Genomic DNA, 27338 nt, shown 5'->3' on the forward strand with positions numbered 1-27338 from the left:
ACAAATTGGACGAGTAATATGATAAAGAGTGAAATTTGAAAAGAATATATTGATATTTGGGTTTTGTCAATAATATTATTTTGATATCTGAATATTTATAAATAGTTCAATCATTTTATCTTTTTCTTTTTTCTAATCAAATAATAAATATTTTAATTGATAATCGAGCTAGTTTCATCAATACTTTCATTTTAGCACTCCACATATTCACAAAGTAATTTATTTTTCAATATTTATAAAAATACATTATTTCATATCTTACATAATAAGCAAATTCACAAGGCATTGCGACTTTCACTACAAAATTTTTTACTTTATCTTACATTATACATGACCACGACTTAAAAATTATGATAAATTATATAAAGAATATTATATTAGCAATGATTATAAATTATATGGAAAACATATATATTTGTTGTAGAGTTTGAAGGATTCAATTTGACAACAGTGAAACATGATATTCAAGTTAATTTAAAAAATTAAAGAAAAGAGCAGTGAAATCCTCAAAATATGTTTTATTTTGTTGAGAAAGAGCAGAGAAGTTGGTTTAGCTGAATATGAAAATGTTAGTCGGTTGCAAACTTAAGGAAGACTCAACTTAATTATAATAAACTGTATATAATTAATTAATATTCCGGGAATGATGATGATGATGACCCATAGTTGAAATGGTCATTGAATTAGCATATGAGGTTGTTTGGGGATTAATACATATACGAAATGTGGTCATCTGATTAAAATACGTAGTACGTTATATATAGACTAGACGTAGTCAATTCCATTGATATTAATAACTTATATATTTCTTGTCAATGGAGGAGTGATATATGGTGGAATTATATATATGGATATTCTCCAATCATATTATAATTAATTGAATGAGATGACATTGTTTTCAACACATAGCTGATAATGATATAAGCTTAATCCCCAATACATAAATAAACAAACGAAAATGGTTAGTTGGCGATAAATCTTATTGTTAAATATTGAAATAATTAATATTTGGTTGAAACGTGAATGAGAAGGGTGGGTGATAACTTACATAATTTATTATAGTCAAGCTTATGGAATAATATAATCCATATATATATATATATATATATATGTAGTCATGACTTGCAATGAATAGGGCAGGGAGGGTTACATAACTTACATTCATAACTGATTTCATTTCAACTATATATAAAAAGCTCCACAAGTGGGGTTGTGAAAACCTCAGACTACCTAGTGAGTGTTAGTGTTGGCTTGTTTCCTTAAATAAAACAGACAGTAGAACACAAACATGACGCTGATGCACCCCAAATTATTGCTTCATCACACACCACTACTATTTCTCTTGCTTCTCTTAAACCTTTCACTACCATTAGCTCATCACCTTCCTTCAAATTCCAAGCCCGGCTGCCAAACCAAATGCGCTAACCTAATAGTTCCATATCCTTTCGGCATTGGGATCAATTCCGGATGCTCCATCAGCCCATTATTCGACATTAACTGCGACAACTCCTCCATCCCGCCCAAACCCTTCATCACCACTACCAATTACGAAATCGTCCATATTTCTGATAACCAAGTGAGAGTCAAGAACTTGGCAGCAGCCAGATGCTATACAGAATCTGGCATCGTCACCCGCCAGAATATCATAAATATGAGTTTAGCCTCCACTCCATACAGTTTTTCCACCTCCAACAAGGTCACGGTGGTGGGCTGCGATGATATTTCGGTGTTCGGCAGTGACATCGGCAAGAATTTCACCAGCGGCTGTTTCTCGGTATGTGCCAAGAAAAGTGATATAACTGACCGGTCTTGCACGGGCATCGGCTGCTGCCAGGTAGCCATACCCAAAGGTCTCAAGAATTTTGTGGCGGTACTAATTAGCACTTTCAATCACACCTGGGTCCATAGTTTTAATCCTTGTGGCTATGTATTTGTCGGGGACGAGGAGCGGTTTCAGTTTCGTATATGGGATCTTGACGACGAAAGTTTTCAGAACCGGACTACTCAGGATGTGCCAGTTGTGTTGGACTGGGCAATTGGGAATGGAACTTGTGATCGGGCCAAGAAATCTGCTGATTTTGCTTGCAGAGGAAATAGTTCGTGTGTTGATTCGGATACGGGTCTTGGAGGATACAGGTGTAATTGCTTGGAGGGATATGAAGGCAATCCGTATGTCAGTCCAGGCTGTACAGGTAATTATTTTCAGTTTGGTTTGAGGTATTGGACCAGGGATATTTTATTTGAGTAATATAATATGAGTGTTTGATTGAAAAAATTATAATGTATAATTAAATATAAAAATATTATAAAGGGTATTTTTTTAAGGTATTTATATTTTTAAATCACTAAATTATTATTAAAATACAATTGCTTAAAATAAAATTAATTTGTAAAGTTTTTTTGTCTATAATTATATAAAGTCCAAGTTTGAAATACGTATCCAATTAAGTAATTAATAATAAATATTTTTCAAATGTCTAAAAAAGAAAGAAGTAATATTTTTACTATTTTTTAGTATTAAATTATTATAATTTATAAATATATTTTTTTAATCATGCACAAGCTTAACAAATAACAAAAAGAAAGAATTGCATAAAATCACCCTGTGTTATGAAAATTCAATTAAAAATCCTCTATATTAAAAATATAATTAAAAATCTCTCAGTATTTTTTAAAATTTTGCACACTCTCCTTGCCGATTATTTGACTTAACAACATCATTTTTTTTTTTTGTGATTTTTTATTATACCCTTATATATTGTAAATTATCGTTATTATATGACAGTTGAATCTTCTACATCTCATCAGACTCATAAGATCTAATCAATATTAAAAATGAACGGTTCAAATTTTATGTATTTCAAAAATATATTAAGATAAACATATGTAAATTTATCATAAATATAATATTATATAACACTTTTACCGACAATCACTATTAGGCGATGGGCGTTGTCGCCCACAAAGTCGTCGCCTAGATTTGGGTCGCGAAAATAGGAGTGTCCAAATCGGTTGCGGAGAAGTGAAAAGAGGCAGAACCGGTGGTAAGGCGGAGCTCGTGAGGTGGAAGCAAAGGCGTGCGGTGGGGGGGTGGCGCGAGGGGATTTGGGGAAGATGATTATGCTGTGCATCTTTTTCTTTCTTTTTTTTTTATTTTTTTTAATTTTATAATTTTAATATATAAATTACATTAATTATGTGTTTTTATATTTAAATATAAACATTTTAAAATTCCAAAATTTATTTTTTATAATTTATATAAATAATATAATTTCTAAATTTATTCAACACAAAATCAAATTAACTAATAATATTTTATGAAAAAGTCATGTATTTTTAGTTTTAAAAATATATAAATATTAAAATAATCCTAACTATTCGATATTTTCATATGTAAAAAATGTATAATAAGTTTATTTGATGTAATGATATTTTTTACATATAAATATTTCATGAATACTAATGTTCAGTATTTATAATATTTTTAATAAAATATGAAATCAAAAAAAAAAAAGAGAGGAGATAATGGCATAAGATAGGGGTAATTTTGTCCATTCAAAATGATCAAAGTCTCCTTTTTTTTTTTTAAACAATTTTTTTTGTAGGATTTATAATTATAGAAGGTCTTTTTAGCTATTTAATTAATACATGTAAGTTTTTAGCAATTTTTGAATAATACAGGGGGTATTGTGCAATTTTTCGAAGAAAAAAGGTAAATGGGAAAAAGAGAAAATGGAATAGAGAGAGAGAGAGTCCAAAGGTAAAATAGGAAAAAAAAATTAATATTATTTTGTAGGATTACTTATACTAGTTAAATAGGTGTAATCCCTTATACCATACATTATGATTAATAAGATTGACCCGATATTAACACCGAACTCTAATAATACTAACCAAACATGTAATTAGATATGATAAATAATTTTATCATGCCTAATCACACGAACCAAATGAGGCCTAGAAGGTGGTGTACTTTTGATCCTACATTTTGCAAATTAATATTTTTGATCCCGTAGAATTAAAAAACAGTATAAATGTAGACCCAAAACCTAACATATGTGGCCCACCATATCAGTGCATGAGACCACATTGGCAATATTTTTTAATTCTATGGAACCAAAACTAATAATATCATAAAGTAGGGGACAACAAATGGTACGCTCCCTTAAGTGTAATTTCCCCCTCAGTTTACCCATAGCCATGAACTGAGAATTCTTGTATGTCTCCCTTCTTAAATAGACATTTTCATCTATAGCTTGAAGCTTTTATTTTTCCTACTATACAAGATAAGAAAATAATATGGGGTTTTTGAGCATGGAAACATGCATGCCTGTGTCTCGGCTTACCTGCACAACAGGCAAGAGAGGTACAAGAAAACTGGATTTAAACTCATGTTTTTGTTCTGGCAGATATCGACGAATGCGAGAACAATCCATGTGATAAGCACGCAACTTGCACTAATACTCCTGGTAGCTATAGCTGTTCTTGTAGTAATGGATACAGTGGCGATGGCAGAAAAGACGGGCTCCGTTGCACTGCTGTTAAGTCCCAATTCCCAGCGATAAAGTTCTCCATTGGTAATTTATATGCTAGCCTTATTTACTGCTTTTCCTTTTCTTAATTTTCTTCTAACACCAAGTTTATGATCCTAGCTAGTTCGTCGTATTGGGGAGAAAAAGGGAAAAGTTCTTGTGACTAGGCTAATTAAAAGATGAATTATTCATGTGAAATAGGAATAAAAAACTTTATCATAACAGAATGTTTAACTTGTGTGAAGCGTTAAGACTGGACATCTTTTTTGTCTAACTTACGCTTTAATATGTTATGATTTTTGGAACTAAATTATAAGACTGTAGAGTGTAGCTTGGTGATGTAGTTTATGCCGTAATAAGCCCCCAATCCCTTTGAGCTTCTTACGGACAGATTCAACTGATATCCCAGGTCTCAGTGTTGGCTTGCTTTCCTTATTTATTGGTGTCACGTGGCTATATTTTGGCATCAAGAAGAGGAAACTAGCCAGGATGAGAGAAAAGTTCTTCCAACAAAATGGCGGGCTCCTTTTAAAGCAGCACATGTCTTCTAATAATGGTGGATTAGAGTCGACTAAGATCTTTTCAGCTGATGAGCTCGAAAAGGCCACCAATAATTATGCTGAAGACCGAATTCTTGGAAGGGGTGGTTATGGCATGGTTTACCAAGGAATTCTACCGGACCGGCGGGTAGTCGCCATCAAGAAGTCAATGATAATGGACCAGAGCCAGATAGAGCAATTCATAAATGAAGTGATTATCCTTACCCAAGTTAATCACCGAAATGTAGTGAAACTTTTGGGATGTTGTCTGGAGAGTGAAGTTCCTATGTTGGTTTACGAATTCATCTCAAATGGAACACTCTATCACCACATCCACAACTATGGTGAAATCAGTTGGTTCGCTTGGAAAGATCGACTAAGAGTTGCTGCCGAAGCAGCTGGCGCACTTGCCTATCTCCATTCTGCAGCTTCTATGCCAATTATTCACAGAGACGTCAAGTCGAGCAACATATTGCTAGATGATTCTTATACTGCAAAAATATCGGATTTTGGGGCATCTAGATTGGTACCATTGGATCAAACACAAGTGACAACACTTGTTCAGGGGACCTTAGGCTATTTGGACCCCGAGTATTTCCAAACAAGCCAATTAACTGAGAAAAGTGACGTCTATAGCTTTGGCGTGGTTCTTGCTGAGCTTATGACGGGAAAGACACCTCTTTCACTGACCAAATCTGAAGAGGAAAGGAACCTGGCCACATATTTTATCATTTCTATTAAAGAAAACAGATTCTTTCAAATTCTTGAGCCTCGAATTTTAAGGGAAGGAACTCTGGAGCAATTGCAAGCTATAGGTGAGCTTGCGAACAGATGCCTCAACTTAAAAGGTGAAGAGAGGCCAACAATGAAAGAGGTTGCCATGGAGCTGGAAAGTTTAAGAAGATATACAAAACATCCTTGGATTCAACAAGAAAATACGGAAGAAAATGAGGCCCTTTTGGGTGAGCAATCGGGTTTGTCATCAGATTTATACGCAATCAACGTGCGTCCAGAATCCAGCATTAGAACTTATCCTGCCCTAGATAGTTTGGATGGGAATGTGATATATCCCCGTTAATGTTGTCCTGAGGGTAGCTATTGAAATCAGGGATTTTTATGTAGCATATGTTTCCTTTCTTTTTCTCTTTATCTGTAATCTAATTGTCTTTTAAATCTGATTTTCTATAACAAGCTTGATTGTTCCATATGATGATTGCAGAAAAAATAAGCTCTCCACAATTTCAAGATCCTATTTTTAATTCTTTTTCTCTCTTCTTTCTTTGATTACATAAAAACACAACCCTCATCTTCGTATTACTGAAGCACATATATAAGATAACACATTGAATTTGCAGCGTTCAGTCTCAGTCTGGTCGTCAAATCTCCTTTTTTTTTTTTTTTTCGAATAAGTAAATTTCTCAAGATGAATCGAACAAAATATGACAAGTCGTCGTATTGGACCAAAAAGACTTTGTACTTGATACCAACCTCTCAATTTCCACTGTTTTTTGAGAGAGTTGACTCATTCTATGGCCACACAAAAGATACAAAATCCTCAAAGTCAACATCAAAATATTGCTTACATCCCTTGTATTTGTATCTATCCCAGTGCCTACTTTGTCAGGACCACAAGTTACTAGATGAATAGCCGAAGAAGGATCCTATCATGCATTCTTTATCATTACAATCTACATCATTGATCATTTTTATGAGATTCTCGTAAATGAATATCATTTTGCAGAGTAATAGGAATATGAAGATTGAAGCCATTTTTAACAGTTGCATCACCTGGGATTTAGAGTATATACACTCAACTATTGCTGTGATATCTAGTTCGACATTACTAGACCTGATTCATATAGGGTTGTCACGTATTAAAACAACCAATCTCCATCAAGCAGGACATATTGTCAAGCCGCAAATCATGCTGCTGACATTTTGCTTGCAGTTAGTCAACAATAGTACTCAAAACGAGTGAGGTTTACTTTAGAACTAGCTCATACGTTCAACTAGCTGAAAACTATATCAGCACTCAGATTTGTTAGCCCACTTGTATGGATTTTCCGGAGGTTGAAAATGCACCAATCATTAAATCCAAATTTGGGATCAAATGCTGCTCAGCATATGTGTAGATTTGAACTCTCCAACACTATATTGAGATATTATAGCAGTATATAGTACTGATGCGGAGCCATACATGCAATTAGTGTGTCAAGGTATTCCTCTTATTCATCCAGAATACATCTATAGACTCGACATTTCTAACTCTGAACACATAGACAGTCTTGATTACAAGAATGTCTCAGCAATCCATTTTCTTCATTCTACTCTTGTGCCTTCTGCTGGCTTTGGGCAGCACAAGTGCCGAGTCTATCAGCAAAGGAACTAGCATAACCAGGCCTAATTGCCAAAGCAAGTGTGGGAACTTAACAGTTCCATACCCATTTGGCATTGGCCTAGGAACAGGTTGCTCGTTAGGCTCATGGTTCGATGTAAACTGCAATACTTCATTCACTCCACCGAGACCCTTTATTGGCACAGGCAACCTAGAGATTCTCGACATATCAGCTAATACATTAAAAATCAAGAATTGGGTGGCCTCAAGATGCTACAACCAATTTGGCAATATAACGCAGGACAACAAAGTATCAGTTGATCTTGCGACTACCCCTTTTACCTTTTCAGACATCAACAAGTTCTCTGTCCTGGGCTGTGATGAATTTGCACTGATAGCTGGATCAGAAGGACGTAATTTCACCAGTGGATGTGTCTCAGTTTGTTCCAGCAATCGGGATTTGATTGACGGAGATTGTTCCGGCATTGGATGTTGTCAGACTGCCATTCCAAAGGGACTGAAGAGGTTTAATACAAATCTTGGCACTCTCTATAGTCATCTAAACATTTGGTCATTTGCCCCTTGTGGTTATGCCTTTCTTGGAGATCCTGACAGCTTCAGATTCAGTGTGTCCGATCTCAACGACACGGCTTTCCAGAACAGGACCATAGAGAATGTGCCGGTGGTTCTGGACTGGGTAATTGGGACTCAGAATTGTAGTGAAGCTCAGGGATCCAGTGATTTTGCCTGTCTCCAGAATAGCTACTGTGTTGATTCAGATACTGGTCTTGGGGGATACAGATGTAGCTGTTCAGAAGGATATGAGGGGAATCCATATCTTAGTCTAGGCTGCATAGGTAATTATTAGTTTGCTTTTATCTCATTTTCTGCACAACGATGAATCATGTGTAAATCAGAGATAGAAACCTATTTTGATTGGTAATGAACTAATGTGTATTATGTGTTTTTTGGCAGATATCAATGAATGTGAAACCAATCCATGTGATGAAAATGGAATCTGCACAAACATACAGGGCAGCTATACCTGTTCCTGTGCAAACGGGTACTGGGGAGATGGGAGAAAAGATGGCCGTGGTTGCATTACCAAGAACCATCAGTTCCCATTAATCAAGTTTGCATTAGGTATTCCTCTAATGTTTCTTACACACCTACATTCATACTATGACATAGAAAGTATCAAATTGTATCTCATTGTATTATAAATCCAACAAATGATGTTGAATTCAATCTAATAGGGCTTGGCTTCACATTGAGAAGTATTTTGGATTTTTTTTAGATAGTGCATATTCAGATTTGGTTCCAGTCAAAACCCTTACTCCTGGTTCTTATCAACTTTGAACATTTACCTTTTACACTTCTAAAGTCGAATTTACACTTGCAATTTATCTGATCTCGAAATTTATTGTTGAACAGACTATGCCAAAATTGTCTAAACAATCTAAATGAACTCTACAGTGCAGTTCAGGATGGGCATGTTTCATCACCATGATACAGTTAATTTCTTTTGGCTGATCTTTGTTCAATGAGTTTGCAGGCATGAGTTTTGGCCTCTTGGCTTTAGTAATTGCTGTGACTTGGCTATACTTCGGTATCAAGAAAAGGAAGCTCATAAACCTGAGGGAGAAATTCTTCCGACAAAATGGTGGGCTGCTGTTGAAGCAGCAACTTTCTTCACATGATGGTAGTGTGAAATCAACCAGGATATTTACTGCAGAAGAACTTGAAAAGGCCACCAACCATTATGCAGATGATCGCATCCTAGGCCGAGGTGGTTATGGCACAGTTTATAAAGGCATACTGCTTGATCCACATCAAATTGTTGCAATCAAGAAATCACGAATAATGGATCAGTGTCAGATAGAGCAGTTCATCAATGAGGTGATTATTTTGACTCAAGTTAATCACCGAAATATTGTCAAACTTTTAGGCTGTTGTTTGGAGACTGAAGTTCCTTTATTGGTATACGAATATGTCTCAAATGGTACGCTTTTTAACCATATCCATAATAATGGAGGAATCTCTTGGTTTTCTTGGGACAATCGTCTTAGAATTGCAACAGAGGCTGCTGGTGCATTAGCCTATCTCCATTCTGCAGCTGCAAAGCCAATTATTCACAGAGATGTCAAGTCTCCCAATGTACTTCTAGATGAATACTACAATGCAAAAATTTCAGATTTTGGGGCATCGAGATTGGTCCCCATCGATCAAACACAAGTGACTACTTTAGTCCAAGGAACCTTAGGTTACTTAGATCCTGAGTACTTCCAAACGAGCCAGCTAACTGAAAAAAGTGATGTCTACAGCTTCGGAGTAGTTCTTGCAGAGCTTATGACGGCCAGGAAACCTCTCTCAAATACGAAAACCAGCAAAGAGAAGAGCCTGGCCACTTTTTTTGTGGTGTCAATGAAAGAAAACTGTCTGTTCCAGATTTTGGATCCTCGTGTTCTAAAAGAAGGGAGTTTGGAACAACTCCAAGCAGTTGGTGAGCTTGTGAAGAGATGTCTTAAGTTGCATGGTGAAGAAAGACCGACAATGAAAGAAGTGGTGACTGAACTTGAAAGCTTACGGAAGTTCACTAAGCATCCTTGGGTTCAGCAACAAGTTCAAGAGGAAGCTGTTGGGTTGATGAGTGAGGAATCTTCAGATTTATACACTGTCACAATTGATCCTCAGTTTAGTACCGGGGAGTACTCTGGACAGCATAATTCGGGCACTACACCTTTGATCTATGGCGGTCATGGCCCCCGCTGATAAGTTGGTTTTTTCCAACATTTACTTGAGAATAACCTCCTGTTTTTTTGTAATGTGTGCTGGTTGTTTCAGCCCTTCAAGTGGCTAATATTCTCTATTTTCTTTGGGATTTTATTTCGAGCAAAGAATGTTGCATTACTATTTCCTTGTTGTCAACCTATGTAGGAGAGCAGATGTCTCAAAAACCTCAGTAGCAATACTTGAGTTCTGATGCATCCATTTTTTCTGTGAGTTGGATCCAAGATCTTGTTATGGGTGGTCATTAAGATTTAATCTTAAATTCCAAGGAGTAGATATGACCTAGATTGATATCTACTCATACAAATGAAAACTAATGAAGGGACAAAGGGACAAAATAACCAGTACTCATACAGGAGACTTTTAGAAAGCCGTGAAGAATGTCTAGGTACACAATTCCAGAACATCAGAGTATAAAACAACAAGGAGAGTTTGTGAAAGATCAGAAAGAATCAGAGAGTAAAGACAGCAATTGAAGAACCTTTGACAGTTAACAGTATAAGCGGTTAGCTTTATTGTTCAGCGAGGCCTGTTGATAGGATGTATCATGTGGCTGTCCAAACTATGTTGTCCGGAATACTTGCTAGTACTAAAATCCAGATTTGTTGGCACTGTATATAGATCAGACTCCTCAGTTGTTAGGGCGAGGCGATGCTTTCTTCAGGGATTTCATGTTGTGCCCAAGGATGTGAAGTACACATTCTCAACCTTTCCAACTCCATTGTCACCTCTTTCATTGTAGGCCTTTTTCACCATTTAACTTAAGGCAACTTCTAACAAGCTCAGCACCCGCATGAAGTTGCTCCAAATTTCCTTCCTTGGAATAGACGATCGTTATAAAAGATTCCGTTGTTTTTCAGTTGTTCCACTTTCTCTCCGTCATGAGCTCCGCCAAAGCTATAAACATCACTTTTCTCTGGTGTGAAAATACTCTGGATCAAGATATCCCAAGGCTCCTCGCATATGTCTACTTCAATAGCAGTTGTTATATGATTATTAATTGTTACTACTTGCGCAATATTGATTGATGCTTTAAATTGTTGATGATGGATACGTAATGACAACAAAAAGAGAAGAATCACATTCATTAGAGTTTGTTTCCCAGTTGCTTGTTGCATTGTATCACTCAATAACAAATTGATATCTAAGGCCTCTATCTGAGTGCATGTTGTCCCAGACAAATTCTTTGAAATAGTCACAAGTGTAAAGGGTTGACTGCATCACCCCTCAACTCTATTCATTTTCGCATCTTAAGGAATCTCAAATTCCACTAAGAATTAGCCACTAACTTGTTTTAAAACAAGAGTTTCCGAATACCTTTAAGAGGGTGTTTGGCTAAACTTATTTAATAACATCACCCAAACACATCCTAAATTGATTCACATTCCAAAGGAATTAAAGTCAACACACACTTCTTCTTTCTGCATATATTTTACATTCGTGTTCCTACACTGGTTCAACCACAGCTCATTGCATCACCTGCTGCATACCCATTGTCAATTTGCACTTAACAATTCCATTATTTTCACCTAAACCATAAAAACTGGAAACATCATTTTATGACCTTGCCTAAAATTTTACTAGTACAAAGAATTCTATCATGCAAGGATTTGGATGTGGGCAAAAATAATGCAATTTTAGTATAGTTTCTTAGAAAGTGGCATTTTTTTGCACTGCACGAATTGATTTTCGTAATTTATTCTTGTGCAAGACCAAAAATGTCAATCACATAAGTTACATGACTAAATTGCATTTTCTCCTTTGTATTTGAGGAAAAATTTTGAAATAAGTATTTCAATTGACTCCATATTACGTGAGTTTGAGATACATCACAACACCACGAGCTATAGTTCAAATAAAAATTCAAGAATTTAAAATCTTTTATTACATGAATTTATCCAAATAAATTTGATGAATTTATTATTATAAATTTATAATTTTTAGGTTCGAATCCGTCAATTCATATACTACACTAAAGAATTTAGTCATGAATGTCTCAACTAAAAAAAAAATTGAATGTCTCTAAGCACTTAAAGGGCATTAACGTTTGAATAAAAGCAGAGACGCAAGGCACCACTATAATTGATATACAAACTAATTAATTGATGATGTGATAATATAGTAAAGAAGGTGGCGGAGATGTAGTTGTGGAACGAAGGGTGGTTTCGGGCGGGAGCTTAATTGATGGTAGGTGTCTGCTGATAGACCTTTATCATGGGGCTGATTATCATGGGGCTAATGGGAGTTGATGTTTTATTGGAGTTGTCTTCTCCCAAACAAATTGAGATTCATGAAAACAATGAATAATGCTGTAACTCTCAACATTTATCACAATAAGACAAAAGGTTAACCGTTGAATTGAAAGATAGCAAAAGGGCAGAGGATATGCCTATGCACGCAAATTTCGCACAAACACACTGGGACACAAATGACAAGACACACAGTTTTTGACAGATTAAAATGATTAAGGAAGACAGCGATCACGCAATTTTGTGGTTGAAGAACCTTTGTTTCATGGTTAACGGTATGAGCGGTTCATTGCTCAGCGAGGACTGTTGATGGGGTGTATCATGCGGCTGTCCAAACTATGCTGTCCAGAATACTCGCCCGTACTAATAATACCTGAATCTATTGCCACTGTATATAAATCAGATTGCTGACTCATTAGCCCTACAGCCTCCTCTTCAACTTCTTGTTGAGCCCAAGGATGTTTGCTAAGCTTCCTTAAACCTTCCAGTTCCATTGCCACATCTTTCATCGTCGGCCTCTCCTCACTGTGTAGCCTCAAACACCGCTTCACCAGCTCAGCAACAGTCCGGATTTGCTCCAAACTTCCTTCTCTTAGCACACGAGGATCCAGAATTTGGAACAAGCGGTCTTCTTTTAATGACAAGATGAAGAATGTCGCCAGGCTCTTTTCTTCTTCGTTTTTCGTGTTGGCTAGTGGTTTCCTTCCTGTCATGAGCTCAGCCAGCACCACCCCGAAGCTGTAAACGTCACTTTTTTCTGTCAACTGGCTCGTGTGGAAATACTCAGGGTCCAAGTAACCTAAGGTTCCTTGGACTAGGGTGGAGACTTGTGTTTGATCTATTGGGACCAATCTTGAGGCTCCAAAGTCTGATATCTTGGCTGTGTAGTACTCGTCCAATAGTATGTTGGGAGATTTGACATCTCTGTGAATAATAGGCATTGCAGCTGCAGAATGGAGATAAGCTAATGCACCAGCAGCCTCTGTCGCAATTCTTAAACGATTGTCCCAAGAAAACCAAGGCAGTCCTCCACTGTTGTGGATGTGGTAAAAGAGCGTACCATTTGAAACATATTCATAGACCAATAGAGGTACTTCAGTTTCCAAACAACATCCAAGAAGCTTGACAACGTTTCGGTGGTTGACTTGGGTCAAGATAATCACCTCATTGATGAACTGCTCTATTTGAGTCTGATCCATTACTCGTGACTTTTTGATGGCCACGATTTGTTTGTCATGGAGGATTCCTTTGTACACCGTACCATAACCACCTCGGCCTAGTATGCGGTCGTCTGCATAATTATTGGTGGCCTTTTCAAGTTCTTCGGCTGTGAAGATCTTGGATGATTTCATACTCATCTCGTTTGAGGAAAGTTGCTGCTTCAACAGCAACCCACCATTTTGCTGGAAGAATTTTTCTCTTAGTTTCATGAGATTCCGTTTTTTTATGCTGAAGTACACCACTGTCGCAGCAATTATTAAGGCCAAGAACCCAAAGCTTATACCTGCAAATTTCATATCATTCAGTTAGTGAAATGAACTAAAATAATAAAAAACAAGGATCAGATCCAAAGTACTCCTCTCCTATTTGCACCAGAGATTCCTACTACTTGAAAACCTCTTTTGGATTAGAAATTCTCTATCTACAATGCATGATTTCCTTGTGCCAGCATAAAAGTATAGTAAACCTTAAGGCAAACCTACCTAATGAAAACTTGGTAACAGGAAACTGAGAGTTCTCAGCAATGCAACCACGCCCCTCTTTTGTCCCGTCACCAATATATCCCTTCTTGCAAGAACAGTTAAAACTGCCCAGTGTATTAATGCAAACCCCATGTTCGCCACAAGGATTATTTTCACATTCGTTGATATCTGCAAAAGAAATGCCCATGCGTCCATTAACAAGCAAACTGGATTCATGTTTTACTTGGATATATATGAAGCGTTAGAAAGTGAAAAGATCAAACTGAGTACCTATGCAGCCTGGACTAAGATATGGATTCCCATCGTACCCCTTCAAACAGCTACACCGATATCCTCCAAATCCAGTATCAGAATCAATACAGTAGCTATTCTGAAGGCAAGCAAAATCGTTGTATTTCTGAGCTTCACTGCAATTCTCAGTACCAATTGCCCAGTCAAGAACCACAGGGACATTATTAGTAGTCCAATTCTGAAAACTCACATCGGTGAGGTCGGATGCACTGAATCTGTAGCTGCCAGGATCCCCAAGAAAGGCATATCCACAGGGGTCAAATGACCAAATATCAACATGATTGCTGAGAGAGCCAACAGTTGAATTGAACTTCTTTAGACCCTTTGGGATGGCAGTTTGACAACATCCAATGCCAGAACATTCCCCTTCAATCAAATCCTCGCTGCTGGAACATAGCGAAACACATCCACTGGTGAAATTACGCCCTTCTGATCCGGATATCAGGGCAAATTCGTCGCAGCCCAAGACAGTGAACTTGTTAGTATCAGAAAAGGAAAAAGGGGTGGTCGCAAGGTTGATGAATGCTGGGTTTCGTCGTGTTAAGTTGCCAGATTGGCTATAGCAGGATGCAGCCACCCAGTTCTTGATGAGTACCTTGTCGTCTGAGATGTCAAGAATCTCAAGATTGCCTGTGGCAATGAAGGGTTTTGGGGTACTGAATGAAGTGTTGCAGTTGACATCAAACCACGAGCTTATGGAGCAACCTGTGTTGATGCCAATGCCAAAAGGGTATGGAACAGTTAAGTTTCCACATTTTCTCTGGCAATTAGGCTTTGTGATGGTTGTACCTTGGGTGATGAGCCTGCTACTGCTACTTGTTGTGGCCAAAGCCAATGGAAAAAGGCACAAGAAGAGATAAAAGACGGCAGAATTCAGAAACATGATTGAAATATCAACTGAGAAGATGTTAGCAAATATGAGCCCTCATATCTCTGAGTCAGCTTAAAAATAGTTGTACGAGATTGTCGTCTAGAGTTGACATTTTCTTGGGTTCGATTAATTTGCGTGTTGTTGATCAGCATTATGTCACAAACTATATATTACTTGGTGCATATATCAAACAATTCCCAGAAATCGCCCCCCAATAGGAAATGGTGCCTTAGTCGCCTTTGTTCATTAAACAATGACAAGTTGCCAATATTTTCCTTGCATATATGTTCTCTTGCATTCTCCTCTTTCTTATTCAGTGATAGAGGAATATGTGGGGTTGACTGGAAACAAAAGTAAAGGAGGCGATTAGCATGCTTGAACACACAATACTATTTCATGGGACTTTCACAGCTCAGGAAATTGTGATTATGACTGTAACTTTCCAATGAGTCCACCATCAATAGCTTTTTTGGTCTCTCTATGTGATTTTTTGGTGCAGTTTTTGATAGACAAAGGCCAACTTCTGCTCAAGGAAACTATAATTTTAATCAACACTTGTCCAGGCCAGAAGCCAAAAAATGACAGAAATTCTTATTACGAAAATAAGTTGGTAACTTTAAGAGCTAGCCCTAAATATATTAACCTATGTTTAAATAATTAATGGAACTTGAAGTCTTGGTCAACCTAAAAGTAAACTTGTTTGTTTATTAAGTAAACTCTAAAATCAGAAGACAATTATTTGGCAACAGCTCAATTTCATACAGTTTCCGAGGATTATGACCTGGTCTCCAGCCGCATTATGTGCTCCAACTTCTGTAGTAGTCGATAAAATGTCAAACCAATTTCTTTACCAATTCAGATGGCTGGGAAGAGGATAGTAGGCATTATTTAATTAATGCCACGGTTGGTAGTGGTACGTAAATGGTGATTAAGGAACTAGGGAGGAAATATTTGTATGTTGTTTTTGCTTCTTTTACCTGTAATAGCACGAAATTAGAGTAGTAGAGGAGCAACAAAAGGAGTTCTCAAGTGTGGAAGGGAACCGTCTATTGAGGGGTACCCTCTTATTTGTAGAGGAGGAATCCCTCTGTAACAAGAGTTTTGGTGTGGGGGATCAACATGTCCAGCGAGGAAGTTTGTTCAGGAGGGATACGATTGTACCTTATCCGTTCTTTAATCAGCAAGTCTTTGGATGAAGGGGGATTCCTTCATTCAAACTCCTACTTGGTGGAAAGTCCTCTTAGGCTGAAGAGTCCAACCTTTTGAGGGCACCTTCCTCCCTTCAGGTTGGCCTTAGAAAGATGTATCAGGTCTTCGTATTGGGCATCCTTCTTGGGCCAAGCTTGCAGGTCCCATCCTTGGACGGATTCTCTGGGGTGGGGGGTTCCTCTTTGGGCTGAGCCTAGTGAGCCTCCCTCTTGGACCGATCTTGAGAAATCAGGCCTCTGATGGGTGTCGAAACTACAAAAACTAATTCCTACAAATACTTTGTAGAAGTGGGAGTAGGATCGGTTCCACAGGTATTAGTGTTAAGTTGATTCCTTCAAAAAAAAGAAAAATAATTGCGGTTTTTTTTTATTATAGAGGGGAATAATTAAAAAATAAATTAAACTAGAAAGTTAATAAAATTAGATGATGAAGATATGAGGAAGACTTTTCCGGTTAAGGTCGGGTTCTTACTTGATTTTGTGGGTTGATTATTGATGTAAATATAACACTTGTTCAAATAAATAAATCAGTTATAGTTATTGGTACAACCTAATAACCTCACATTTCCTTACATTTTCGTCAGCCAAGGTATGACCGTTGGCTAGATCCCTAATCAATGGACAATCTTGGGAACGTCCACAAGATTTAATCCATCAAAAGCATTAAGAATTAGAAATGTCTGATTCTAACTAACAAATTTTTACGAGGATAATTCGTTTAAGTTAGGTCATGCATTCCCCATAACATAGCTAACTACTTTGACTAGTTAATTATGCTACGTTGCTACTGAGTATCAAACAAATAATTACACGGATATGTAGAGTTCAATTAGCTAAGAAAACTTTCTTGATAATGAACAACTGGTCATATTATTCATAAATCAGATATTTGTAGTAAGAGCGCAGAGAATAACATGAATACTTATTCAACAAGCGTAGTAAGCACGGATTAGATCTCACAATATTTTTAGGAATTAAATGATCACCTTAACCTTAACTAGAAAATAATAAAATAGTCGAATATTCAAGAGATCCTTTCCAAAAATTGTAGCAAATAGGGATGTCTTCTTCGTAAAGATTCCTACAAGCAAACATATGTTAACACATTGAAAGGGGTTAAATAAATCTCCAAAATTATTAAAATAAAAAATATTCCTTGAGGGAAGCATGTATGTATAAAGATTTATTTGCTGAGGGGATGCCCCCTTGGTGTAGGATTTTTTTTTAGGGGGATCTTGCCACTGGGCAAGGCTTACTCTTAAAGGATGCCCGTCTGTTCTTCTAGGGGACATCCTGCACATTAAAAACCGAATTTGTGGAACATTAGAACTAAATAACAATGGTGATGGAGCCATTGAAGTTAGGCCTTAAACAGAGGTAGTAATCAGTCTTGGGAGGTCCTCAAGGGTGAGGGACCGTTCTTTCGGGGGAGTCCTCCAAGGAGGTGTGGACTCCTTCCATTGAACTCACGTCTAAGATCTGTGTTTTCCACAAATGACGCCAATTGATGCGTGCGATTTCAGCACGAATCCAAAGTTCTTGAATTTTTTATGTTGGATTTGGGCTGATTGAGTGAAAGCTCTTGAGAAAGAGGACCTGCAAAATAGAATATTAGTATTCCGATACTTAAGTTAGTCCAGAATTAAAGAATAGATAAATATAAAAGTAAATTATAACGAGAAATTATGATAAAAGTGAAAATTCTGTATATAAGAGCACTAAATTAGAGTGGTAGAGGAGCAACAAGAGGAGTTCTCGAGTGTGGAAGGGGAATGTCTATTGAGGGGTATCCCCCAATGATAGAGGGGAGTCCCTCTATAACAGGAGTTTCGTTGAGGGGGATCCATATGCCCATCGAGGAAGGCAGGATTCAGGAGGAATACGGTTGTACCTTATCCGTTCCTTAATCAGCAAGTCTTCGGATGAGGGGGGATTTTTTCTTCATGCAGACTCCCTGGTGGGGACTCCTCTTAAGCTGAAGAGTCCAATCCCTTAAGGGCACTTCCTCCCTTAGGGTTGGCCGTGGAAAGATGCAGCAGGTCTTTGTATTGGGCCTCCTTCTTGGGCCAAGCTTGCAGGTTTCATCCTTGGACAAATTCTGGGATGGGGGGCTCCTCCTTAGGTCGAGCCCGACGAGCCTCTATTTTGGGCCTATCTTGAGGAATTAGATCTCTTTCCTTTGCCAATCTATTTTCTGGGGGACACCCGCCAAGGCAGCCAAAAATCTACTTTTTAGGGGTACCCGCTAAAGCCGCCTATCAAGTGTTTTTGGGACCTCTCATGATTTGGGCTTCTCGTGACTTGGGTCTCCTAGGATGTCATGGGCCTTTCATTTTCTTCTTTTTGGATCGTTTGGGCTTCTTTGGGCCAACCTATTTTTATGTACATCACAGTATATCTACCATTATTTATTCAATACCTAGTTAAAGAATTTTTTCAAATTAATAAAATAATTAAATATTAAAGTAATATCACTCATTTCTTACCATGCATATGTTATTTCTTAGTACTAGATACCAAAAATACTCAAATTTAATTGATGCGTACAAAAAATATACGGGTCCAATTGATATGGACTATGCTAAAAACTTAGGCCGAAGCAGATGTGACTTCTGAATGGAGGATCTCCAAAAAAGGCGTTAGCACTCCAACGCCTAAATTAGTATCGGGTTTAGGAGAAAATTTAATCGTAAGAAAATAAAATATAATGGAAAATTGGATAGAGTAACTAATTTCATGAGAAAAATCGTGCTAAAAATGCAACTTGAATGCTAAAGTAAGAATATAGAGTGGTTTTTCAGATTTTGGAGGGAGTCCCTATAGAGGGATTGAAGGTGTCCCTCTCGTGGGGCTTGAAGGGGTCCCTGTTGGAGGACTGAATGATGCGTTCCTGTTGGAGGATTGAATACGACGTCTCTATTGGAGGACTGAAGAGGGAGTCTTTGTTGTAGGACTGAAGGTGTCTCTACTAGAGGGCTGAAGAGGGCGTCCTTGTTGGAGGACCGAAGGTGTCCCTCTTGAGGGGTGAAGACAATTTTCAGCTTCTTGAAGGGCTGTCTTATTGAGGGGTGTTGTGTGTATTTATATAGAATGAGTCCCTCTTGGCAAATACTTTAGGGTGACCCGCCTTTTCGAGAAAAAGGAGAAAATTTAGGAATAAAGCACGATTTTATCTCCTCCTTGACTTGAGCAGTATGTCTTTGGTTGGAGGAGGACTATCTCTATACGAGAACTCTTGTTCTGCAAGGAGTTATTTTAGGTTAAAGAGTCCAACTTTTTTAGGCGCCTCCCTTCCCCTAAGGCTGGGCTTGGAAAGTAGGCCTTGTACCAAGCCTCCTTCTTGGGCCGATGTTAGTGTGTTGGGCTTCTCTGTTGGGTTGAACCTTGTAAATTTTCAGCGGGCCGTTCTCATAATGGATTGGTGGGCCTGACTTAGGCTTTAAATCTCTTCATGGGCGAAACGAGAGGGGGGTGCCTTCAATCTCCTTCTTTTGCCAATTTGTTCTTTGGGGGGCACCTGCCAAGATCACCCGCCTATCTGCTTTCTAAGGGGCACCTGCCAAGGCCGTTCGCCTGTTTATTTTTTAGGGGGCACCTGCCAAGACCGTCTGTCTATCTGTTTTCTAGGGGACACCCGCCAAGGACACTTGCTAGATCCTCTTGGGCTTCTTAAAATGTTACGGGTTTCTCGTTTTTTCTTCTTTTTGGATCGTTTAGGCATTTTTGGGCCAACCTATTTTTATTCACATCATTAATAATAATTAAAATTGAGTATTAAATTAATACAAGAAAAAAAAGAAATAAACTTTTCTCCCCTAGATGTTGGGAATAGCTAATATTGGGGAGGGAAATGCCTAATTCCTTATGAGGGAATAAGAATTCACGTGAAAATAAACATTTTCAAAATTTAAAGTATACCAACGAAGATGTAGAAATAAACTTGAATGCTAATTTCATTTCCAAATGTACCAATCAAACCCTTAAAACTGCAAACGAAGATTATGGCAAACTAAAAAAGGGTGGTGCTTTGAGTTAATTGCACTCAAGAGATTGAGGAAATACTATTTGGATTGTGGAAATCCCACTAATTAATTATTTTTGTTTTTTTAGTTTTTTCTTTTTAATTATTATGGGAAAGGGGTGGGGCGGGGCGGGTGGCTCGCCAAAACCCTACCCCCACACACTTCAGGCCAAAACCACATTATATAAAGCACACCGGCACGCACGAAACTGCCGACCTCAAACCCTAGCTCACATTCGCTGATAGCGGCCCCTCTCTCTCTCTCTCACTCACTAAACCCTAATTCCACTCCTTTAACTCAAACTTTCCGCAAGAAAATTTCAATTGGTATGTTTTCTATTCGATTTATCTCAATTCTTTCATGTTGTTATATGTTTGTAAGTTTGATTTCATCTTGAACGATTTGAAGATTTGGTTGTTGCTTATTGTCATTGAAGGCTGAAAACGATGTCGGATGAGGAAAGGGAGGAACGGGAATTGGATCTTACCTCACCAGAAGTTGTCACCAAATACAAATCCGCCGCTGACATTGTTAACAGTAACTTTCTTTCCTTGTTTTCTTTTACTCAACTTATGTATAATAGCGTCAAATGTGTTCAAATTTGTGTTTGAAGATTTTGGTTTAAGATAACTTATTATTGGAAGATCGATTTTTTCTTGTCTTAGGTTTACTTCTGATTGATGTGTGTGCTTTTATATTTTTAATTTTTTTAAAAAATTTTGGTGAATTTTATGCAGAGGCACTGCAATTAGTAGTGTCCGAATGCAAGCCAAAGGCTAAGATTGTTGACCTTTGCGAGAAAGGAGATGCTTTCATCAGAGAGTGAGTATTCTCTCTTATTATTAGGCTACCTGTGAGTAAAAACATGACATTGAAGATAATGCTTCAAAAATATATGCTTAGCTATGCGAATTGCTCTTAACTTTTGTGTTAGGCAAACCGGGAACATGTACAAGAATGTAAAGAAGAAGATTGAAAAGGGTGTTGCTTTCCCAACCTGCATATCAGTGAACAACACAGTGTGCCATTTTTCGCCATTGGCGAGTGATGAGACTGTGTTGGAAGATGGAGATATTCTGAAAATGTAAGTAATGTTGAGCCATTCAATATTCATGAATGCATATACGCAACACAACATACCCTATGCAGTTATTATACATTTTTGTCACTGGGATAATCGAATATCAAATGATGGATTTTCGTTTGCAGTGATATGGGCTGTCATATAGATGGCTTTATTGCTGTAGTTGCTCACACCCATGTACTTAAGCAAGGACCGGTCACCGGCAGGGCAGCTGATGTCATTGCGGCAGCAAATACTGCTGCAGAGGTTGCCTTGAGGCTCGTGAGGCCAGGGAAAAAGGTATTTTCTTTTTGACTTCTCTTTGGTCTATTTAGTGGGACCTTGAATTACTTTGCAGTGTTTGGTGACTTATCTGGGTGCAAGTATATGTTTCTGTATAAATTTGGGTGATATAATTAGGGATCATTTACCTTGTGTCTATTTCTGATTGACAAGTTTTTGTTTCTCATGAGTTAAGTAAGGATGTTAAAGCTGCTATAATTCAGTATGCTTTTAGCTCTTTATTATTGTTTCTTGGATTTGATTAAATTCTTTTTCTTTTATTTGTTCTCTTGTTTATTCTTCTTCTGGAGATCTTTTTATATAGTAATAGCTCAAGGATCTTTGTTTATTTATCACATCTTTGTTTTCTGATTTTCTTGTTTTTCCTGTTCAGTTGACCTGTATTTGAGTTGTGAAAAGGGGCTTCAGATGGTTTTGCACTGAGGTTTACTTTTTTGGTTGTTGGTTGTCATTTTTTTGAGTAGAAGAGTCTTCCTGCACATTTATCTTGATTATTAGTTCAACCTTGGTTCCCCTATATGATGAACACTATGTATGAGCTATGGGTTAAATATCCAGATGATGCTATAGTCATAGTTACTCTGATAGGGGATTTTACTTTTCGGTATTTGAGTTCACAATAGATATATTTGATTGAGGCTTTTGGTGGTATATGCCATTAAACTTCTCTCAGCAGTTCAACTGTCACCTCACAGAACGTAAATAATTGAATGCCAGTTTTTTATGGACATAAGTAGGCAACTTTGCCGAGGTGATTTGAGTCCTTTCTAATCTCCTCTTTTCCCTGTTGCCTATAACGCAATTGGCCAAACTTGATTATTTGGGTTGGTGAAACACACTGGGTATCAGCCCTTTTGGGTGGGCCAACATTGGTATTAGAACTAAAGAAATCTCTAGTTTCCAACTAAGCATTCATATTTTCATGTGTTTGTCTTTTTTAAAGTTGGTTTAGAATAATTGTTGCATAATTCATTGTGTTGGGCATCTTGAATCTTGTTGTTTGTGTTAGTTAACTTTGCTGAGTTCATCGAGTCCTTGTAATCTCATCTTTTCCCTGTAACCTATAACATTGGTATTAGTTGGCAACTTTGCCGAGGTGATTGAGTCTGTTTAATCTCCTCTTTTCCCTGTTGCCTATAATGCAATCGGCCAAACTTGAATATTTGGGTTGGTGCAGCATTCTGGGTGCCAGCCCTTCTGGGTGGGCCAACATTGGTATTAATCTAAAGAAATCTATAGTTTCAACTAAGCAATCATATTCCTCTGTGTGTCTTATCTAATTGATTTGAACTAACTGTTGCTCTATTCATTTACAAACATTTGATTTCACATTCCAGTTGCATGAGCTTCTTGAATCTAGTTGTTTGTATTAGTTAAAAGAGTGTGCAATAGGTTTTTTAGAAGGGCATGCATGAATCTCTAAATGATGATAATATTCAAGAGCGATGGATCTTTGATCCAGTGATGTTCTTTATAGTCATAGTTACACTGATAGTGGTTCATGTTGTCTTTTTTCTTAGTTTTTCCACAGTCAGAGGGTTCTCATGTGGTGTCAGCATTTTGGTTTTGTCAATTTGTCTATGTTACTATATCTACCACTTCTATTGCTAGTCAATGAAGCAAAATGAAGGGGGTTTCCTTCCTTTCTCCTCGAATTAAAAGGCAACTTTGCCGAGGTGATCAATTTAGCTATTGATTTCCTCTTTTCCCTGTTGCCAATATTCCTATAGTCTGCTTATCTCGTAATTGGGGCTGATTTGCATGTTGTCAGTCACATGATCTTGTTAAGCTGAAATGACATCCTATTGCAAACTAAAACACTAATTGTCTGAATATGTGTGTTTGGTGAAATGACTTTGGAGTAGTTAATATGTGGTTGCTGACAAAGTGCTTGTTAAATTGGTCAAATTTTTAACCTGCTGCAGTTTCATTAATTTTGCCACTTGTTTTCTGAAAGAGAACTTTATTTTTCCATTGATGGCAGAACAAAGATGTCACTGAGGCAATTCAGAAAGTCGCAGCTGCTTATGACTGCAAGATCGTTGAAGGTGTTCTAAGCCATCAAATGAAACAATTTGTGATTGATGGAAACAAGGTTGTGTTAAGTGTCTCAGGTCCCGATACCAGAGTTGATGAAGCAGAATTTGAGGAAAATGAAGTGTATTCCGTTGACATTGTTACAAGTACTGGTGAAGGCAAGGTACTCTTGTTGCTGGATATCTTTGCTAATATCCTTAAATCTATTAATTCTTCTTATACATCACTCATGGTTTGAAATGAACTTGCAGCCAAAGTTGTTGGATGAGAAACAGACGACTATATATAAGAGGGCTGTTGACAAGAATTATCACCTAAAGATGAAAGCATCTCGGTTCATATTTAGTGAAATTAGTCAGAAGTTCCCGATCATGCCATTTTCTGCTAGGTTGGTTTGTATACTACACTTTGATGGCCTTCAGGTCTTTACTCAACTGGTCGATGTCTTTCCTTTTGGCTTAGATGATGAGCAGGATGATTGTATAATAGGGCTTTGGAAGAGAAACGTGCTCGGTTGGGTCTTGTAGAATGCGTGAATCACGATCTTTTGCAGCCATATCCTGTACTTCATGAGAAGCCTGGTGCGAATTGAAGAATCCTGATGATATCCATTTTTCAGAATCCATCTTCCCCTATTATTTATTTTCTCTGCTAATGTCACAACTCTAACTACTTGTTTGCAGGTGACCTGGTTGCACACATAAAGTTTACTGTTTTGCTAATGCCAAATGGGTCCGATCGAATCACATCCCACCCTCTACAGGATTTGCAACCCACAAAAACAGTTGATGATCCTGAGATAAAAGCCTGGTTAGCATTGGGAACAAAGACAAAGAAGAAAGGTGGTGGGAAGAAGAAGAAAGGTAGGTTTGGATTCACAGATTCTGCAAGCAATGTGTATTTGTTAGCATTCACGTGTTCTTTTGAGTGTCTACTATCCTGTTCAGTGAGTAAAATATATTGGTGGAAATGTGTTTTTGCAGGAAAGAAAGGGGACAAATCAGATGCAGCTGAGGCTGAGCCTGTGGATACTGCCCCAAATGGAGGAGCTTCCCAAGAATGAGAATGTTCCTGTTTTATTTGTATTTGCACCAGAAATTTTGGCCGCCCCATTGTATTTGGTTGCTTGAAGTCCTGATGTGAATCCTAACGTAAAACAATGTGTCTTATTGTACACAGCTTTCTTGGTCTTTCTGTATTCATTTTGTTTCTAGACAGGAAAAAAATACATCTATAAATATCTTACGAAGAAAGTACAACGAAAGTTTAGGGTAATGTCTCCAGACAACACTCACGTATTGGGGCAATTAATATCGAAATGTTGGAAAAGATGTCATTCTCGCCGTTTTATCTTTGATAGATATGGTATGGAATGAGAAGTGTTCTTCGTGGTTGTTTGTGTGTATAGACTGAACATTTCACTTCCGTTCTCTAATCACTGTCCATATTAGATATACCTTGACGTTGTTATGGGCACCAGCTTTGGATTCAGTGATACCAAAAGATCACCAAAGAAAAGTGGTTAAGTGCCATTTGGACGAAGAGGGGCTGTATTCGTTTAAAATAGAAACATATAAAATTATTGTCGAAAATAAGTTCAAAAATATTTTTCTTTATAACTTCTTTTAAATTATTTAAAATAAGCCAGAAGTTATAATTAACTTTTTATCAATTTTTCTAGATTACTGGTAAAATTGTAATATCAAATTATTCTTTCTACATATTTCAACTTTTTTCTACTTTTATTTTCTCGCATATAAACACTCATATTTTTCAGTATTGTTTAATTTATAAATTTTTTTTATAATTTATTTCATCGCGGAAGTAAAATATTGCAAACACCCTTGTAGTATTGTGACACAAGATGCATAAGTACGGTTCTTTTGCCCCATCAGAAAGTGTTTACTTTATTATTAAGTGACATCATTTTTTTGGTGTTTCATTTAATTTTGATTTGTCATTTAGTTTTAAATTAATTGATTGCTCTCAACTCCTCCATCAACATGGTTTTTAATAACTACTTTTCGATAGGTATTTTTTTTCTCATGCATTTTTTTTTTATTTCTCTAATATCGTTATCATTTTTGTTTGTCTATATTTTTTTATAAATCAAAATATTGATTGATGCGTGTGAAAATAGCAAGGGTCCGATAAGTTTGGACTTTAGTGCCGGACTACGGTCAACAAATAAAAGAACTTGAAAAACGAGATTTGCAAAATAACACGTTGCACTCCGACGTTCAAGTTAATGTCGGATTTAAGAGATAAGTAAAAAAGTAAATCGTAATTACGAATTGAAGTGTGGTAATCGAATTTCATAAAAGAAATCGTGTTCAGTGTTCAGTCTGGAAGGTGTCTCCCGCCTGGGTATTAAATTTGTATTTATAAGGGGATGTCTCCTTTTGATAGGAGTCTGCACGTGCAAGTCAGTCTCCAAGTTGAAGGGATCCTTCACCGACGAAGACTCCTAATCTCCAAGAAGTCTTCCTCATCTACGAGTCTGAGGCTTAAAAGTAACCTCCCTCGACACGTGTCTTCCATGTTGGCTAGGAGATACATTTGGCGGTCCAAGTGTATGCCACGTCTGTCACATTTTAGACATAGGTCTTGGGCCGGTCACCACTTACTGGATCACGCTCTTGAGTTAGATTCGTGAATATCTTGGGTGGTCAACTTTTCATAGGTTGTTGGATTGATTATGAGGCCTCTAGGCCTTTTTTTGCTCTTTCTTGAATCAGATTTCTTTTGGCCGTATACATCATTATCATCTTAGTATAAATTTTTAATTATATTAATATAAATATTTTATTTTAATTTATTTTTAAAAATTATGCACATGAATAAAATGTATCACGGTTATTATTAACAAACAAACACCAACTTCTTGTTAAATACGAACTGATTATGGACGGGCTTCGCGAGCCCAAACTATCAAAGGTCCATTAGTTAAAATGGAGAGCGCTGTTATAAATATAATAGCAAACCCTAGTGTTTTATCCGTTATCTGTTTTTCTAGGGTTCTCAAGACCGAGCCGCGAGCATTCGTAGTTTCATCGGAGTACCTCTTTCACCATGAGAGCCAAGGTAGAGTAGCTTAATTCAATCACTCATTCTCAGTAAATGATAATTGCATTGCAGTAATTAACAGTTAATCTGTCCCTTGGGTGACAGTGGAAGAAGAAGCGTATGAGGAGGTTGAAGAGGAAGCGCCGGAAGATGAGGCAGAGATCCAAGTAGTCTCCCCTTTATTAGCATCGCTTCTCCGGCGTTTCCATTTTCTTGATGTTGCATTCGATATCGTTAATTTCAGTTATTGCAATTTTCGAACTACATTTTGTAGATGAACTATTTAAATCACATGAGCTTTTCGCCAATATCGAGATTAATTTTGCCAA

At 37.3% G+C, this 27338-nt stretch overlaps 4 protein-coding genes and 1 long non-coding RNA gene across 5 annotated transcripts; 4 read left to right on the plus strand and 1 right to left on the minus strand.

The window, feature by feature from the left end:
• Nucleotides 1-1120: 1120 nt before the first annotated feature.
• On the plus strand, nt 1121-6276 carry LOC105161525 (putative wall-associated receptor kinase-like 16). The gene is made up of 3 exons (XM_011079233.3): nt 1121-2192; nt 4410-4577; nt 4942-6276. Exons 1-3 carry the CDS (start codon nt 1289-1291, stop codon nt 6147-6149), a joined length of 2280 nt encoding a protein of 759 aa, XP_011077535.1. The 5' UTR covers nt 1121-1288; the 3' UTR covers nt 6150-6276.
• A 679-nt stretch (nt 6277-6955) lies between these two features.
• Nucleotides 6956-10393, plus strand: LOC105161617 (wall-associated receptor kinase 2). The gene is made up of 3 exons (XM_011079354.3): nt 6956-8263; nt 8382-8549; nt 8962-10393. The coding sequence occupies exons 1-3, from the start codon at nt 7369-7371 to the stop codon at nt 10176-10178; spliced, it is 2280 nt and encodes a 759-aa protein (XP_011077656.1). The 5' UTR covers nt 6956-7368; the 3' UTR covers nt 10179-10393.
• Nucleotides 10394-12483: 2090 nt separating this feature from the next.
• LOC105161616 (wall-associated receptor kinase 5) lies at nt 12484-15421 on the minus strand. Its single transcript, XM_011079353.3, has 3 exons — nt 14419-15421; nt 14149-14316; nt 12484-13949 (listed from the first exon to the last, which is right to left on the minus strand). The coding sequence occupies exons 1-3, from the start codon at nt 15320-15322 to the stop codon at nt 12739-12741; spliced, it is 2283 nt and encodes a 760-aa protein (XP_011077655.1). The 5' UTR covers nt 15323-15421; the 3' UTR covers nt 12484-12738.
• Nucleotides 15422-20706: 5285 nt separating this feature from the next.
• On the plus strand, nt 20707-25141 carry LOC105161524 (metallopeptidase M24 family protein). The gene is made up of 10 exons (XM_011079231.3): nt 20707-20866; nt 20977-21077; nt 21278-21362; nt 21475-21624; nt 21750-21903; nt 23891-24106; nt 24195-24331; nt 24433-24524; nt 24627-24806; nt 24927-25141. Exons 2-10 carry the CDS (start codon nt 20987-20989, stop codon nt 25004-25006), a joined length of 1185 nt encoding a protein of 394 aa, XP_011077533.1. The 5' UTR covers nt 20707-20866; nt 20977-20986; the 3' UTR covers nt 25007-25141.
• A 1709-nt stretch (nt 25142-26850) lies between these two features.
• On the plus strand, nt 26851-27338 carry LOC105161523 (uncharacterized). The gene is made up of 2 exons (XR_847786.3): nt 26851-27027; nt 27115-27338. It is a non-coding gene; the product is annotated as an uncharacterized LOC105161523 (long non-coding RNA).

The sequence above is a fragment of the Sesamum indicum genome, linkage group LG5 (genome assembly GCF_026168435.1).
Source record: "Sesamum indicum cultivar Baizhima isolate 11 linkage group LG5, ASM2616843v1, whole genome shotgun sequence".
Taxonomy (NCBI): domain Eukaryota; kingdom Viridiplantae; phylum Streptophyta; class Magnoliopsida; order Lamiales; family Pedaliaceae; genus Sesamum; species Sesamum indicum.

Bases quoted from the DNA above. Each gene is read 5' to 3' on its own strand.
- LOC105161525 (XM_011079233.3), top strand. From the start codon at position 1,289: ATGACGCTGATGCACCCCAAATTATTGCTTCATCACACACCACTACTA. The intron at 2,193-4,409 runs GTAATTATTTTC...TTGTTCTGGCAG, and splicing joins TGTCAGTCCAGGCTGTACAG to ATATCGACGAATGCGAGAAC. The intron at 4,578-4,941 runs GTAATTTATATG...CTGATATCCCAG, and splicing joins AGCGATAAAGTTCTCCATTG to GTCTCAGTGTTGGCTTGCTT.
- LOC105161617 (XM_011079354.3), top strand. From the start codon at position 7,369: ATGTCTCAGCAATCCATTTTCTTCATTCTACTCTTGTGCCTTCTGCTG. The intron at 8,264-8,381 runs GTAATTATTAGT...GTTTTTTGGCAG, and splicing joins TCTTAGTCTAGGCTGCATAG to ATATCAATGAATGTGAAACC. The intron at 8,550-8,961 runs GTATTCCTCTAA...ATGAGTTTGCAG, and splicing joins ATTAATCAAGTTTGCATTAG to GCATGAGTTTTGGCCTCTTG.
- LOC105161616 (XM_011079353.3), bottom strand. From the start codon at position 15,322: ATGTTTCTGAATTCTGCCGTCTTTTATCTCTTCTTGTGCCTTTTTCCA. The intron at 14,317-14,418 runs GTACTCAGTTTG...TTTCTTTTGCAG, and splicing joins TCTTAGTCCAGGCTGCATAG to ATATCAACGAATGTGAAAAT. The intron at 13,950-14,148 runs GTAGGTTTGCCT...TGAAATTTGCAG, and splicing joins TGTTACCAAGTTTTCATTAG to GTATAAGCTTTGGGTTCTTG.
- LOC105161524 (XM_011079231.3), top strand. From the start codon at position 20,987: ATGTCGGATGAGGAAAGGGAGGAACGGGAATTGGATCTTACCTCACCA. The intron at 21,078-21,277 runs GTAACTTTCTTT...AATTTTATGCAG, and splicing joins CGCCGCTGACATTGTTAACA to AGGCACTGCAATTAGTAGTG. The intron at 21,363-21,474 runs GTGAGTATTCTC...CTTTTGTGTTAG, and splicing joins GGAGATGCTTTCATCAGAGA to GCAAACCGGGAACATGTACA.